General features: G+C 54.0%; 1 protein-coding gene and 2 long non-coding RNA genes across 4 annotated transcripts; 1 reads left to right on the forward strand and 2 right to left on the reverse strand.

Moving 5' to 3' along the window:
* The first annotated feature begins 242 nt into the window (after positions 1 to 242).
* Positions 243 to 7536, forward strand: MRPL4 (mitochondrial ribosomal protein L4). Its single transcript, XM_007079331.2, has 9 exons — positions 243 to 561; positions 647 to 713; positions 800 to 950; positions 2873 to 2924; positions 4082 to 4199; positions 5082 to 5188; positions 5286 to 5395; positions 5474 to 5550; positions 6674 to 7536. Exons 1-9 carry the CDS (start codon positions 505 to 507, stop codon positions 6817 to 6819), a joined length of 885 nt encoding a protein of 294 aa, XP_007079393.2. The 5' UTR covers positions 243 to 504; the 3' UTR covers positions 6820 to 7536.
* Positions 2931 to 12534, reverse strand: LOC107179368. 2 transcript variants are annotated; one of them, XR_006214663.1, is made up of 3 exons: positions 12498 to 12534; positions 10729 to 10839; positions 2931 to 3161 (listed from the first exon to the last, which is right to left on the reverse strand). It is a non-coding gene; the product is annotated as an uncharacterized LOC107179368 (long non-coding RNA). The 2 variants fall into 2 exon arrangements; XR_006214664.1 differs by lacking the exon at positions 2931 to 3161 and adding an exon at positions 7418 to 7499.
* Positions 12535 to 14131: 1597 nt separating this feature from the next.
* On the reverse strand, positions 14132 to 15970 carry LOC102969933. The gene is made up of 3 exons (XR_006214662.1): positions 15775 to 15970; positions 15412 to 15563; positions 14132 to 14694 (listed from the first exon to the last, which is right to left on the reverse strand). It is a non-coding gene; the product is annotated as an uncharacterized LOC102969933 (long non-coding RNA).
* Positions 15971 to 16608: the final 638 nt, after the last annotated feature.

The raw sequence follows: 16608 nt of genomic DNA on the forward strand, positions 1-16608 counted from the left end.
TTCTAGGAAGATACATGGGACGCGGAGGGGCATGGAGGGCGTGACCGACACCAAAAGGGTAACGGTTATTGGTCATGTTCTCTTAAAGCCTGCCCCAGAACCGCCCAGCCATAGGCGGGGCCACTTTGCCAGGCTTAACGTTCATTGGCTGAACGAGGAGGGAGCCTTTCGGCGCGGAGGTCTCATTGGCTGGATTCCTGCTCTTAGGGGGCGGGACGCCAAAGAGCTGGGCGTGTGCAGGGGGCGCGGCTATTTGCTGCAAGTCGCGTTTCCAGGGGTCGCAGAGGGTCCTTTAGGCCAGGCGTGAAAGTTGGGGCTTGGGGATTAGTCTTGGGGCGGAGATGGAGGCACGCCGGGCCAGGCCCCGCCGTCTTCGCTCTTGCACACTCAGCTTTCCAGCGCCCAGCCGAGCGAGGTGGGCGGTGTCGCGGGCGTGATGTCATCGCCGGGCGTCGCGCACACCCAGAAGGAGCCGTGACCTTCCGCGTGGGGAGCTGCGGGACAATGCTGCAGCTAGTGCGGGCCGGGGCGCGGGCCTGGCTTCGGCCCACCGGCTGCCGGGTGAGGCCCGAGACTGGGGACGGGATGGGAGGACAAAGGTTGGAGGTTCCGGGCGTCGTCGTTCACTTTCGTTCACGGTTTACAGGGCCTGAACGCGCTGGCGGAAGAGGCAGTGCACCCGGTGGCGAAGCCAGAGGCAGTAGTTAGCGCGGGTGAGGTTGTCAGGGTCGCCCTAGGAGGGGCGGCGACCGGGAGCCCTGACGCTCGGTCCTGACCCTTGACCTCCCAATCGCTTCAGGTCCCCAGACGCCTGTGCTGCGCAGGTGCGAGCTCCCGGTCCCCGCGACCCGGCGTCCGGTGCAGGCCTGGGTGGAGTCCCTGCGGGGCTACCAGCAGGAGCGTGTGGGTCTGGCCGAACTGCACCCCGACGTTTTCTCCACGGCGCCCAGGTGAGTGAGTGAAATGGTGAACTGAGTGCCAGAGGGATGAGACGCGGGGCTTTAGGAATCAGGATGATCTGGGCTCGAGCCTCGGTTTTTCCACCTGCCAAAGGGGGATATGATGATTTTCCCAGCTACAGAGTTGTGTGAGGTTGAGATCTAAGAGGTAACATCCCCGAGGAGTTAAGTGACTGAGTTCAAATCCTGCGTTCCCCTTTTATGCTTCAGTGTCCCCATTCTGTGAAACCTCAGGAGTTTGCTGTGATGATGAAGCGAGTTAATTCTGGCACAGCAGAAGTTCTATAGATACATTGATTATCGTTGCTGTTAATTGAGTTTTGTAAAAAACGAGCATGACGATGGTTAAGCCCTTTCTATGTGCCTGGAATAGCCTATTTGCAGTTTGGTTAAGCAGACCATCATAGCAACCCTAGGTTCAGTTATTCCTGCTTTGTAGATAAGAAAACTGAGAACACAGACAGGTTAAGAAATTTGCTTGGCGTCGCACAGCTTGTAAGATTTAGAGCCAGGATCTCAACCGTGTGTGGACCGACTCCTTGGGCTGGGTTATGGCTTGCCAAAGCATAGGATACCTCTGAAGTGCATCGTATCTGCCACATAATAAGTGCTGTTTATTTATTACTATTACTGGTATTGGTATGGTTTGCCCCCTACTTTTCCAGAGTCTCAAAGTCTCCATCTAGTAGAGGGTGACAAAATTAAATTTAAAACAACATGGGGCACTTGGGTGGCTCAGTTGGTGAAGCACCCAACTCTTGATCTCCGCTCAGGTCATGATCCCGCGGTTCGTGAGTTTGAGCCCTGACTTGGGCTCTGCGCTGAGAGGGCAGAGCCTGCTTGGGATACTCATTCACTCTCTACCTCTCCCTCTCTCCCCAACCCCCCCCCCCCCCCCGCCATGCGCTCTCTCAAAATAAATAAATTTAAAGAAATTAAAAACAACATATTTTGCTTATTCTATAAATACTTAGGAAGGATCTGCTATGTGCCAGATTCCATTCTAGGTGTTGGGAATACAGCAGTGAATGAGCGCCAAGGTTGCCAATGTTGTTTACAGTCTAGAGCAGGGGTCAGCAAACTTCTCCCGTGAAGGGCCAGATAGGAAAATATTTTAGGCTTTGCAGGCTATAACGTCCCCATGGCAACTACTCATCTCTGCGGTGGAGCACAAGAGCAGCCACAGACAGTTTGTAAGCAAAAGCGGAGTTGTGTTCCAGTAAAACATATTGACAGGAACAGGCAGCAGGCCAGATTTGGCCTACTAGCCATAGTTTGCCAACCCCTGGCAGACTACGCTGGCAGTTGTGTCCGATGTAGCCACGTAGCGTCAATCACACGTATAACTTAAATTTTGCTAGTAGCCACGTTTAAAAAAAAAAAAAAGGGAAGAAACAAGGATTTATTTTCTTTAACCTGCTGCGTCTACAATATTGTCATTTCAACACGTGGCACTGGCCACACTTCAGGGGTGTGATGACCACGCCTGTGACCAGTGTCTGCTGAATGGGGTCACAGGGCTAGAGAGGCAAAGCAGCCCATAAAGAGGGTGGCAATGAGTAAGTTGGAAGCCTAGGAAGAGAGTAAGTTACTGGGAGAGGCAGGAAGAGGTGGCCCTCTTTCTAGCAAGGAGGCTCCTCTCGGAAATGTTGTTTGGGGCCGAGAAGGGACCAGCCAGGGGAAGAGCGTTTCAGGCAGAGGGAACAGTGAGCGCAAAGGCATGGAGGCTGGACCCCATCTCACAGAATGGAGACGGAGCGGGCCTGGAGGTGGTGCGAGATGGGGCAGAGGGGGCGGGGGGCGGATCACACAGGGCCCTGGCACTGGAAGGGAGGAGCCCCTGTTTGCATCTCGTGAGGTGGCGAGGACATCAGTTGGAGGGGGGCCTTTCACATCCTGTTCGTTCTCCACAGGATGGATATCTTGCACCAGGTTGCCATCTGGCAGAAGAACTTCAAGAGAATTGTGAGTCCCCGGGTGGGGTGAGGCTGGGGGAGGGAGGCCGAGGGAAGCTCCTGGACTGCTAGGCTCAGGCCTTCTCTTCTCTCCTGAACCATTCACCGATGGGTTACTTGCCAGGTGTTTTCTGAACACCCATTGTGCATTAGATGAGACACTGTGCTGGTGGACAAGACAGGCACAATCTCTATCGCGAAACTCGTAGTCTGGTCGGAGAGGTGAACTTGAGTCGAGTAGTCATGCCTGTAAATACATGATTAGGGAAGACGTCCCAGAGGAAGAGACATTTAACCTCGGGTGCGTAGTAGGTGTTAAGTAGGTAAAGGGGGGCAGTGGCGCTAACGGGAGCGGCACATGCAAAAGTCCTGCGGCAGGGACAGAAGGCAGCCTCGTGTGGTCACAGAGGTCAGCAGGAGCGATGGTGAATAATTTGGAGTTTTTGCCAAGTGCATTGAAGAAGCCGTTATCAATCAGGATCTCTTTGTTTCCCTTCTGCTTATCTTAGAAATCTAGTGAGCCCTCCTCCCTGGTCCACCCTGGTCCTAGAAATGAGGTCTTCAGCCTGGCATTGGAAATCCCTCACCCCATACCTCTCCCTGATTTTCTCGAGCCTCTGCACACACCTTTCCCTATGCCACACCTTCCTTTCAGTTGCCACCACATTGAAATCATTCAAAAACTACTGAGCGCCTGCTGTGTGCCAGGCAGCAGAGAGGCTGCTGACATTCTGGAGTGGATGAGGGAACTCTTGATTTCTTTATCCTTCACTCCCTCCCGAAGTGCTGTGTGCTTGTCCCGGCCCCCTAATCTCTGTGCCTCCTGCCGGGCTCCCCAGCGGCAGCCCCAGTCTGCCCGGCTCGCTGCTGTATTCCCAGGCCTGGTGCCTTTTTTTTTTATTTATTTTTGGGACAGAGAGAGACAGAGCATGAACGGGGGAGGGGCAGAGAGAGAGGGAGACACAGAATCGGAAACAGGCTCCAGGCTCTGAGCCATCAGCCCAGAGCCTGACGCGGGGCTCGAACTCCCGGACCGCGAGATCGTGACCTGGCTGAAGTCAGACGCTTAACCGACTGCGCCACCCAGGCGCCCCATGGCCTGGTGCCTTTAAGCCGCGACAGTGTCTGCCTCGGGAACCTGACCCTCTCCTCCCTTTGTGCCCACAGAGCTACGCCAAGACCAAGACTAGGGCCGAGGTGAAGGGTGGGGGCCGGAAGCCCTGGCCACAGAAGGGCAGTGGGCGTTCTAGGCATGGCAGCATCCGCTCCCCGATCTGGCGAGGAGGTGAGCGGGGCAGGGAGGGGAGGGGCCCTGGGTGATTCTGCGCACACATCTGGGGTGATATCTCATCAGTCCCATTCCTTCTACCTGGGCAGGGGCAGCAGGACTCAGGCCCACGGACTTCACTGCCCATGTGCGGATCAGAGACCTGAGAGTCCACCTTCCCAGCCCTCCCCAGCTCTGGCCTTAGCGTCTCTCATCAGACTATGGCCACAGCCCCTTTTGGCCCTAACTCCCGTCTCACTTCTCATGGCCCACACTTCACACAGCACCCAGGGTGCTCTTCCTAAACCTCCCAGTCCCTGTAGCCTTTGTGGGAAGTCTGAGCTCCCTACCTTGGCATTCCAGGCACGGGTGCCTGCAGACCCCCCCTTGTCCCTCCACATCCTCTCTGACCAGACACAGCTGATTCCGTGTCCTCTCTCACCTCCCGTGGCCAATGCCTCTCATCCTTATGATGTGTTTGGGCTGTGCCTCCCCCAGGAAGCCCTCCCTGACCTCCTTTGGGCCCCCGACCCCCAGCAACTCCTCATGCTGCTCCGAAAAGAGAGCCCCGATTCCCTCTGCCGTTGAGCCTGTGTCTGAATATGAATGACATGAGGGCAGGGCTCCTGTCCATCTTGTTCCCTGCCGCACTCCCAGGGCCCGGAAGAGGATCCTCACTCAGGGTTTGACAGCTGAGGAAATCGAGGCCCAGTGAGGCACAGTCACCTGTCCCAGGTGATCCTCAATCCAACATCCCCTCCCCATCTCTACCCGAGGCCCTGTCCTCTTTGCCGGTTCCGTTTGCCTGCGGGCAGCCTCCCTACACCAGCCACCGTGACCGATTTCTGCCCCCAAGCCCAGCGGGGGTCCTCACCTGTTCGCACACCTCTGTCTCTGCAGGAGGCATTGCCCACGGCCCCCGGGGCCCCACGAGCTACTACTACATGCTGCCCATGAAAGTGCGGGTGCAGGGCCTCAAGGTGGCTCTGACTGTCAAGCTGGCCCAGGTACAGGCCCGATCCCGCCAGGGGCCGCGGGGATCCTAGGGTGTGGGCTGTGGGGGCTGAGGCGTGGGGGGCTCAGACTGTCCTTTCTTCCTAACAGGATTACCTGCACATCGTGGACTCCCTGGAGCTGCCCACCTCGGACCCCCAGTACCTGACAGAGCTGGCCCGCTACCGCCACTGGGGGGACTCCGTGCTCCTGGTGGACGTGTGAGGGTGCGGGGAGAGCGGGGGTGGGGGTGCTGGGTGCTGTCCTCTGCCGCGCTCACCTTCTGGCCTCCGTTTCAGAGCACACGAGGACATGCCTCAGAACGCCGTGGCCGCCACCTCCGGGCTCAAGACCTTCAACCTGATCCCGGCCGTTGGTGAGCAGAGGGCCCTGGTTCTCCCCCCTAGGCCCCCAAGAGTCCATGGGCCAGTTCAAGTTCTATACCTGCCACTCACTCAGCAGCTGAGTGGCCTTGGGCAGTGGCCACCCGCCCTCAGCTTGCCCAAACGGAGCATCGGGAAAATGGCATCCTTAAGGAAAGGCTCTGAGGTTGCGTCTGTCCCGGCTCGGGCCTCAGTGCTCGGCACAGAGTAAGCGTGAGGGCTGCCGGCTCTGCTCATCTGGCTCCTTAGTCAGAGAGGCTGAGAGGTGGGATCCATCCCACCCGTCACTACCTTGACTCGCCCCGAGAGCTCTCTCTTGGTGTCCTGATTGAGGTCTGGCTGCCTCCCCTACAGCTGCTTCCGGGGTCGGGGGTGGGGGTCTCATAGGCACCTTGGCACGAGAACTCCTTCCTTCCCGTGGCTCAGGCCACAGAGCATGCCGTCACCCTCTGCTCCCGTCCCTGCTACCTCCCCCTGTCAGCTCTGAGTTTAAACATATCCAGAATTCGACCACTTCTTTCCACCCAGCACCCCCATCTCCCTCCTGGACCGGCGGGGTCACCTCTGCCCTGGTCCCGGGTTCCTGCTCCGTTCCGCACTGTTCTTCCCTGCGGCCACCAGAGGGCGCCCGTGCGACCTGAGTCCAGCTCCTCCCGCCTCTGCCCCCAGCCCTCTCCCGGTCCCACCTCCCTCTGGGTCAAAGCTTAAGTTCTTCCCGAGGCCCACAGGATCCCGCACGACTTGCCCCATCCTCTCCCTGCCCTGGCCATCCCCCCCCCCACCCCCTCCACCTCCCGACTAACCGCGGGCGCACAGGCCTCCCGCAGTACATTGTTTACACATCTGCTGTGGTTATGGTCAGTGCCTCCCAGCACGAGGTGGGAATCACAGCCCGAGCGCAGGGCAGGGCCAGGCACGCGGGAGGCTCTCGATGACAAGTTGGGCTGAGGACAGTCCCTTGCCCGGGGTCTAGCCATCAGTGAGCAGCTAGACTGCAAGATTCGTGACCCCACGCCAGACCATGGTGCCTCTATAGTAGGGGAATACGGGAGGGAAAGGGGCCCCGGTGCGGTAGGGCAGCCCAGCCTCGACTGCACCTCTCCCCCTGCCCCCCAGGCCTGAACGTGCACAGCATGCTCAAACACCAGACGCTGGTCCTGACCCTGCAGACGGTCGCCTTCCTGGAGGAGAAGCTGCTCTGGCATGACTCCCGCTACACGCCCCTCTACCCCTTCCGCCTGCCCTACCGGGACTTCCCCTGAGCCGTGACCCCGTGCACCTCAGGGCCCATCGGCCGCCCTCTCCCTGGACCGCTCCACGCGGGCGCCTGCTCTGAGCCGGGCCAAGCCGCCGGCGGGCCTGGGAGCCTTGTGCCCACCTCGTGAGGGCAGAGCCGCACCGCCCCAACCCCACCATCCCAGGAGGAAGCTGAAGGCCACACAGAGTGGCTGAGCGGTGTCACTACCAGGAAGAGGCGACTCGGCAGAGAGCCTGACTGAACTTTGGCCCCCATTTTCTCTTTCATTTTTAAGGACAATTTTATTTTTTAATCAAAGGAGAGAAACAGAACAGCGCATTTTCATTTTGTAAATAACTCCACGTGGCAAGTCAAGCTCTTTCCGGAGTGCTAGGCGCTGCTGGGTACCTCTCCTGGGGACAACCTCAGGGCTGTCGATAGTAACACAGTCAACTTTCCCAGGGCGACTCAGACTCGAGGAACCAGGGGCACTGCTGTCATTAGGAGCCTGCTCCTGGTGCGTCCCCATTCCCAAGCACTGGCACCTAGAATTCACGTCCCTGATGGGGTTTGTGGTGCCATTGGTCATGGTCCTTCATGCCAAGCAGTGGGTTTGAGTCTAAAAACCGGATCTAAAAGTGGGAAGTGCAGACCTGAGCTGTCGTCATAATGATTTCCCCTAAGCAGAATCTGAATCCATGTGGTCTATAAATGAGTGAATAAACACGTTTTTTTAAAAACACCAAACCAGTATCCTAATGCTTTTTTCTCTTCTATTTAAAAAAAAAATTTTTTTTAAGTTTTATTTCCTTATTTTGAGAGAGAAACCACGAGCAGGGAAGGGGCAGAGAGAGAGAATCTGAAGCAGGCTCCACACTCCGCGTACAGCCCAGTGCGGGGCTCGAACCCACAAACCACGAGATCATGACCTGAGCAGTAACCAGGAGTCAAACACTTAACCAACTGAGCCATCCAGGCACCCCCCCCCCCTTTTTTTTAAATGTTTACTTATTGTCATGAGAGAGTGCGCAAGCGGGTAAGGGGCAGAGAAAGAGAGACACAGAATCCGAAGCAGCCTCCGGGCTCCAAGCTGTCAGCACAGAGCCCCACGCGGGGCTCGAGCCCACGAACGGTGAGATCATGACCTGAGTTGGACAGTTAACAGACTGAGCCACCCAGGCGCCCCGCCCCCCAAACCAGTATCCTAACTCTTGAGTCTGCTGTTTGCTCCCCTAGTTAATCTTTAAAAACAGTCCTAACACAGACTGCGATGTGGTCAATCTCTTTAAAGTTCTCCAGAACTGCCACCTGTGGATGTAGGCCCGGCCAGGCCAGGTGGCCGCAGTGACCACCCATGGGCTAGGCTGGCCAAAAACATCTCTGGAATGCCTCTCTAGGGAGTGCCTTCAGAGCTCATAACACATTCTTTGAAAATCCTCTGCGGATACAAACTTTGATCCCTTAAAGCACCAGATTTGACTAAGTAAAAAAGCCACTTGGAGCCAGTAGTAAGAAGGGGTGCAGAGGGCGGGTGGGAAAACATGGCTTGGGCCAAAGCCAAACTGTTAACCTACCTCTCCCTGCGCGTCTGGCCGGCCACGCGGGGACACGAGGCTTCGAATAAGACCCAGCTGTTCTGACGGTGCTCAGACTACTCTCGATCTTTCTAGCTACAAGTAAGGCTGTGGAGTTATCTACCTTACAGCGGTCAGGCAACAGCAAGGCCAACCTCTGCCCACATAGACTGTGAAAAGAAGGGTCAGAACCTGTCCCGCCATACCGGAGACCCCAGCCAGACCAAGGATGGAAAAAGGCATTAGGAAAACGACCTGATTGGGGCGCCTGGGCTCTGTGCTGACAGCTCAGAGCCTGGAGCCTGGAGCCTGTTTCGGATTCTGTGTCTCCCTCTCGCTCTCTCTGCCCCTTCCCTGCTCGTGCTCTGTCTCTCTCGCGAAACTAAACATTAAAAAAAGGAAAAAAAACAAACAAACAGAAAATCCGATAACTAAAATGCACTTTCCAATAATCAGGAGGCAGTATGAATATGTACACATTAGTTTTCCAGCGCTGTCTTAACCAAGTACCACAGCCTGGGGGAGGTGAAACAACAGAAATGTACTGTCTCATGGTTCTAGAAGCTAGGAATCTAAGATCAAGGTGTCAGCAGGGTTGATTCCTTCTGAGGCTGTGAGGGAGAGTCTGTCCCAACCTCTTCCTTCCCCTGGCTTCTGGGCATCTGCTGGCAAACCTTGACGTTACATGGCTGGTAGTCATTCCAAGGTCTGCCCTCATCTTCGAATGGCAATGTCTCTGTGTATGTGTCCAGGTTTCTCCTTTTTAGTTTATTTATTTTGTTTATGTATTTATATGGGGGGGGGGGAACAGAGAGAGAGGGAGAGAGAATCCCAAGCAGGCTTTGCACTGTCAGCGTGGACCCCGACGTGGGGCTCGAATTCATGAACCGTGAGATCACGACTTGAGCCAAAGCCAAGAGTCAGACACTTAACTGAGACACTCAGGTGCCCCTGGGCACCACCCCCCCCCCCCGTTTTTTTAATGTTTACTTAATGTGCACGAGCAGGGGAGGGTGGATCCAAAGCTCAGTGCTGACATCAGAGAGCCCAGTGTGGGGCTCGAACCCTTGAACTGTGAATTCACGACCTGAGCCGAAGTCGGATGCTCAACCGACTGAGCCACCCAGGCGCCTTAGATTCCCCCCTTTTATAAGGACGCCAGTCATGTTGAGTTCGTTCCGCCACCCCCCACCCCAACCTCATGTTAATCATTCCCAGATACTGAGGATTAGTGCTTTTTTTTTTTCTTCTTCCTTGCAGGAAGGAGAGACAGTTGGACCCATGATTGCCTGTGTTTGAAATTTTCTATAATAAGCCTTTCTGAAAAGAGAGAGACGGGGCACCTGGGTGACTCAGTCATTTGAACCTTCAACTCTTGATTTTGGCTCAGGTCACGATACCAGCGTTGTGGGATCGAGCCCTACATGGGGCTCTGTGCTGACAGCACAGAACCTGCTTAGGATTCTTTCTCTCCCTTTCTCTCTCTGCCCCTCCCCTGCTCTCTCTCTCTCTCTCAAAAATAAATAAAACTAATAAACATTAAAAGAGAGAGAGAGATGGGGGCGCCTGGGGGGCTCACTTGGTTAAGCATCCAACTTCAGCTCAGGTCATGAGCTACACATTCATGAGTTCAAGCCCTGTGTCGGGCTCTTGCTGTCAGCGTGAAGTCCCACTTTGGATCCTCTGTCTTCCTCCCTCTGCCCCTCCCCAGCTCACACACACATGCACGCTCTCTCTCAAAAATAAACATAAGAGGAAGAAAGAAAGAAAGAAAGAAAGAAAGAAAGAAAGAAAGAAAGAAAGAAAGAAAGAAAGAAAGGAAGGAAGGAAGGAAGGAAGGAAAGAAAGAAAGAAAGAAAGAAAGAAAGAAAGAAAGAAAGAAAGAAAGAAAGAAAAAAACTGAAAGCAAAATCGAGCCACTGGGGCTGGGATCAGACTCCTCGGAAACACAGGGGCGAAAGGCAGGCAGCTTTGATGGTGGATTTAGGGTGTCTACTTATTGGGGGTAGGCACGGAGGCCCACTGGGTGGGGATGAGGGAAGGGCCACAACCAGACCAAAGATGTCCCCACTCCAGTGAAAGGGTGTCTAGGAAAGAAAGCCTCAGAGCACCTCCTCCCAAACACATACCCACCAATCCACCAGGAGTGGATTAAAGTTAAAGCACTGCTGGGTCATCCAAAGAGGGCGAAGCCTCCAGCTGCCATGTCCCCACCCGAGCAGGAGGGATCCAAAGGCTAGTGAGAAGGGGAGAGGCAGACAGAAGAGTCGACTGGCAGAGAGACCAGACCCTTTTCCCCCCACCGAGGAAGCGAAGTTGTGTTTTGACTGAGATGTCAACAACATGAATTTCTGCCTTACCAGCTAGGGCTGCGAGGACGAAATGTGATGTATCGACCAGATCGGTGGCAACACAGAGGAAACGTGTATTTCTGCCTGGGAAGTTGGAGGTGAGATTCTCAGGGCTGAGTCCTAATGAAACAGACACAGGGACTGCTACTACCCGTTCTGGCTCTGTGCTCGTCAGGCGCTGCATCCACACTGTGTTAGCGGAACCCCATGGCCGCCCTTTGAGGTTCGGGTTACCATCCCATTCTACAGCTGAGGCCATCAAGGCGCAACCAGGGGAAGGGGCTTGCTCAAGGTCACAGCTTATGACAGGGGCTGTCAGCATCCTGACCACAACCCTTGACACCTGCTGTCCCACGCACTCCCCCCAACCATCAGTGCCGCAGGACCATGGTGGGCTTGTCTGCTGGGCAGGTCAGAAGGACTGGGGACCCACAATGATATATCACTTCCCCCTACCCCTGTTTTATGTAATCATAAAACAGAAAATAGGGGAAAAATACAGGAATCCCTAAAATGCCAGTTACTGGATGCCAGTGGAGCTTTAAAAAGCCTTCTGTGCCTGGGTGGCTCAGTCAGTTGAGCGTCCCACTTTGGCTCAGGTCATGATCTCGTGGTTTGTGGGTTCAGGCCCCCCGTCGGACTCTGTGCTGCCAGCTCAGAGCCTGGAGCCTGCTTCAGATTCTGTGTCTCCTTCTCTCTCTGCCTCTCCCCCACTTGTGCTCTGTCTCTCTCTCTCTCTCAAAAATAAATAAAATGTAAAAAAAAAAAAATTAAAGACAATAGTATCGATGAGGATGTGCAGAAAATAGAATTCTAAAAAAATTTTTTTAACATTTATTTATTTTTGAGAGACAGAGACAGAGAGACAGAGCATGAGCAGGGATGGGGCAGAGAGAGAGGGAGACACAGAATCCGAAGCAGGCTCCGGGCTCCGGGCTGTCAGTACAGAGCCCGAAGCAGGGCTCGAACTCACAAACCGCGAGATCATGACCTGAGCCAAAGTCAGACCCTCAACCGTCTGAGCCACCCAGGCGCTCCCCCCCAGCAATTGCACATCTAAGTATATTCCCGAAAGGACTGAAAAAATTTTCATAGCAACACTTGCACATGAACGTGCATTGCAGCACGATTCAGGGTAGCCAAAAGGGAGAAACAACCCAAATGTCCATCAGCTGGTGAATGAATAAAGCAAGGGTCCTATCTCCATACAATGCAATATTATCCAGCCCTAAAAAGAAATTCAGTATAGGGGTGCCTGGGGGGCTCAGTTGGTTGAGTCCGACTCTTAAGTGGGCGTGGAGCCCACTTAATAAAAAAATTTAAATTTAAATTTAAAAAAAGGAAAACGTATTAATACATGCTACAACATGGACGAAACGTTATGCTAAACATCACGAACATTATGCTAAGGGAAAGAGTCCAAACACAAAAGGCCACGTAGTGTGTGATTCCACTTATAGGAAATGTCCAGAATGTGCAAGCCCATAGAGACAGCAGATTAGTGGTTGCCAGGGGCTGAGAGGAGAGAGGATTGGGAGGTACCAGGTTTTTTGGGATGGTGATGGAAATATTCCAGAATCATATACTGGTTGTACAAGATTGTGAATACACAGGAAAATTTTTAAAGGGCAAAAAGTAAGTTTTGTATTGTGAATTTGTCTCAAATATATATATATATATATATATATACACACACACACAGCATATAAATATAAATTGGTATAGCCACTTTGAAAACTAGTATTGTGGGTTTCCCCCCAAATTAAAAATAGTACTACCGGGGTGTCTGGGTGGCTCAGTTGTTCTCGCGTCCGACTTCGGCTCAGGTCATGATCTCATGGTTTGTGGGTGCGAGCCCCGTGTCGGGCTCTGTGCTGACAGCTCAGAGCCTGGAGTCTGCTTCGGATTCTGTGTCTCCCTCTCTCTGCCAGCTCACGCTCGCGCTCTCTCTCTCTCTCTCTCGAAAATAAATAAATATTAAATTAAAAAAAAATAGTACAACCGTATGATCCACCCATTTTACTTCTGGATATTCATCTGAAGGAAACAAAATCAGTATCTTGAAAAGATATCTACACCCCCATGTTACTGCAGCATTATTTACCATACCCAAGACATGGAAACAACCTAAATGTCCATCAATGTATGAACGGATAAATATAGATAGATATAGGTGTATAGATATAGATATATACTATATACATACCCACACACACACAAATACGTATACACATATATAATTGACACGTAGTATGCGTGTATATGCGTATACATATAAGTGTAAACACACACATATACACAACGAATACTATTCGTCCACAAAAAGAAGGAAATCTTGCCATTTGCTACGTCACAGATGGACCTTGAGGTCATTACGCTAAGTGAGATAGGTTAGAGAATGACAAATACTGCATGACCTCACTTATATGTGGAATCTTAAAAACAACAACAAAAACAAACCATTGAGGAGTACCTGTGTGGCTCAGCTGGTTAAGCGTCCCATTTCAGCTCTGGCCAGGATCTCGTGCTTTGTGTGATCCTGCATCGGGCTCTGTTCTCGGTGTGGAGCCTGCCTGGAATTCTTTCTCTACGCCCCGCCCTCTCTCTCAAAATAAATAAATCAACTTTAAAGCAAAACAAAAGAAACACCTGAATTTACATACAGAACAGATTGGTGGTTGCCAGAGGCAGGGGGTGGGGGAAATGGGTGAAGCGGGTCAAAGGGTACAAACTTCCGGTTACAAGGTAAGTAGGTCCTGGGATGCGATGGACAGCACGGTGACCAAAAACTGTTTAAATAAGTGAATAGAAATGTACATATGGAGGGGCGCCTGGGTGGCGCAGTCGGTTAAGCGTCCGACTTCAGCCAGGTCACGATCTCACGGTCCGTGAGTTCGAGCCCCGCGTCAGGCTCTGGGCTGATGGCTCGGAGCCTGGAGCCTGTTTCCAATTCTGTGTTTCCCTCTCTCTCTGCCCCTCCCCCGTTCATGCTCTGTCTCTCTCTGTCCCAAAAATAAATAAAAAACGTTGAAAAAAAAATTAAAAAAAAAAAAAAAGAAATGTACATATGGAGTAATGAAGTATTAGGGAGTTGACATTCCTGGAGGAGCTTAGACCCAGCGAGGCACAGGATTGGCGTAAAAAGTCCGCCCATCTCCGGGGCGCCTGGGTGGCGCAGTCGGTTAAGCGTCCGACTTCAGCCAGGTCACGATCTCGCGGTCTGTGAGTTCGAGCCCCGCGTCAGGCTCTGGGCTGATGGCTCGGAGCCTGGAGCCTGTTTCCGATTCTGTGTCTCCCTCTCTCTCTGCCCCTCCCCCGTTCATGCTCTGTCTCTCTCTGTCCCAAAAATAAATAAAAAACGTTGAAAAAAAAAATTAAAAAAAAAAAAAAAAAAGAGAAAAAAAAAAAAGTCCGCCCATCTCCAAGGGGTTCCTCAGTGAGACTGAACCACAGTGGCCCCCAAAGGAGGTGTCCAAACTAACCCACAGCTTTCCTGGTTGCCTTCCCTGACTCCCCCCAAACCCCCATCCCAGGTATAAACTGCCAGAACACCAAGTTTGGTTCCAGGGGCTGCTTTTGGGGAGAACGTCCACTAAAACAGCCGCTAAGTTGCCAGAGCCTGGATCCAAACCCCAATCTGCTCCTCCTTCTGTCACAACCTTGTGGATGAAATGCTCTGAGAACCTCCTGTAAAAGCGGTGGGAAGGAAATTCTGGGCTAGAGGAACAGCATGTTCAGAATGCTCGGGGACAAAAGAAATTCACTGAAGCAGCCAGGAAGGGCGGGGTGGCCACGCCACAGCTCAGAGTGAAGGGAGAGCAGGGGCCAGGCCACAAAGCGGGACACGAGCCCGCGGCCTCTAGTCTGTAGTGGGTCCACTCACTGGACTGCCCAAGACTGCCTGGCACCCGGGAGGAAGCCTTGCCCTTCCTGGCAACTTCAGCGAAGGGCTGGGGAGCCTCCACTTTTCTTTTCCTAGAGGAAACACAAAGGAAATGTGAGACCAGGAGGTGGACGCTCCTCTCGCTAACCTGGCCCCCATTACCACCCCATCTTCATCTCAGGAAATGGCTCTCCGTCTTCCCAGGGGACCAGGCCAGAACCAAGAAGTCATTCTTAACTCCGCTCTGTCCTCATGTCCCAGCAAGCGCAGTTGACCTTGCCACCAAAAGGGATGTCAGATCACTTCTCTGATGGCACTGCCCAGAGCAAGGACCCATCATTACCCACTTCGACTAAAGTAGTCACCTCCTCTCTGGCCTCCTGTCCTTCCTGGCCCTGGGACATAGCTCCTGCTGTCTCAGGAGGGTGCCTGCAAACACTGGAGCTGGGGCTGTCCCTCCTCCATGGCTCCCACCTCACTGGGAAGAAAAGCCAAAGTCCTCTGCAGACTGACAAGCATGCCGGGCACCATCTCCTCCCTGCCCTCATTTCCTCCTCCCTTCCTTACTGCACTCCAGTCATATGGGCCTCCAGGCTGTCCCTACCTCAGGGCCTTTGCACATTCAGCACTCTCTGTCTGGTACCTTCCCTCTCTGATATTGTCACAGGAGCCTCCTCACTTCCCCGTGTCTTTGCTCAAATGTCGCCTTCTCAGTCTTTCCCAGAGTACTCTACTTAAAAGTTCATTAACCCTCACATTCCCTATCCCTCCTATTCTATTTCCTCTCAGCACTAATCACCAACACTCACCCCATATATTTTATTTTTGTTTCTTATCGCTCCCCCGCCGTTGAAACCATCTCTGCACAATGACGAAATGTTTGTCTTTCCTCATCACTGCCCTGTCGCCAGCTCTTGGAAGGATTCCTATCACAGCAGGCACCCACTGAACACCGCAGGGCCTGTCGGGAGAGATCCGAAAGAACCGCGCTTTTATGGCTGCAAGGAAGACTTGGGCCGCGCGGGGGAGCTCGCCGCCCGCGCACTGTGGACCAAAGTCCAGAGACCCATTGCGGAAAGCCCGAGAAAAATCCGCCGGAAAATAACCCCCCCTCTCCCTCCCGCACAGGATTTTCCCAGTCCCTTCGAGGCTTGGGGCGTCCCTGGTCCTACCCTGCACCTTTGCCCAGGCAGTTCGGGGAGGGATTTCAGCACCCACCACACCCCGCGTAGGAAGATCCCCGTGGAAATCCCTTAGGAATCATCGGGGCAGGAGAAGGGATGCTTTTCTAGCCGAAAAAGTGACTCGAAGCCCTATCCTCCGAAGGAAGGGCTCGAACGTCCCCTGGGCTCCCTCCCTTCCCCTTCTGCTGCGCGACCTCCCTGGCCCCTCAGAGGTCTCCATGGCGACGCGGCGCGCATCCCACAACAGGAAGTCTTAGGCGGCGTGGCTAAGCGCTGGGAGACCCCAGGGTCCCCAGCCTCGACGTGGTAGATGCCAAGCCCTGGGGTCACACGCGTAGGCCGTGGCCTTGGGGTGGGGGGCGCGGCGGCGGTCTATAGCCACAATCCCTCCCCCCACGCCCCTTCCTAATGGAACTAGCCCCAGCAAATATCCGCACAATTTACCGCTGGCGCCCAGAGTTCAAGTTTCAAGAGCCAGGTGCAGCGCTTGGAGTTTGACCGCCTCCTCTCCTCGCCCCACTTCGGGGCGTAGGAGTTGTTTCCCTGTGGAAAGGAAGGGTCCGAGCGCCCCCTCTCCATTCAAGGTGTGCTACCTCAGTTTCCCCGAGGGGCCTGGGGACGGCAGCGGGGACCTCGGCGCGTCAGGACCACGCGGCTTCCTTCCTTTTTCTGGAGGCTGTAAAGACGCCCCCGCGGCGGAGGCAGAAAGGAGAAGCGCGGCCGCGGGGGCGGCAGCGGCCGCGGGCGGGCGGGGGGGGGGGAGGCGATGCAGGGCCCCGGACATGATGACGCCTCGAGTCCTCACCCCATGGTTTCGCGGAC

This window comes from Panthera tigris, chromosome A2 (assembly GCF_018350195.1).
Source record: "Panthera tigris isolate Pti1 chromosome A2, P.tigris_Pti1_mat1.1, whole genome shotgun sequence".
NCBI classification, from domain to species: Eukaryota; Metazoa; Chordata; class Mammalia; order Carnivora; family Felidae; genus Panthera; species Panthera tigris.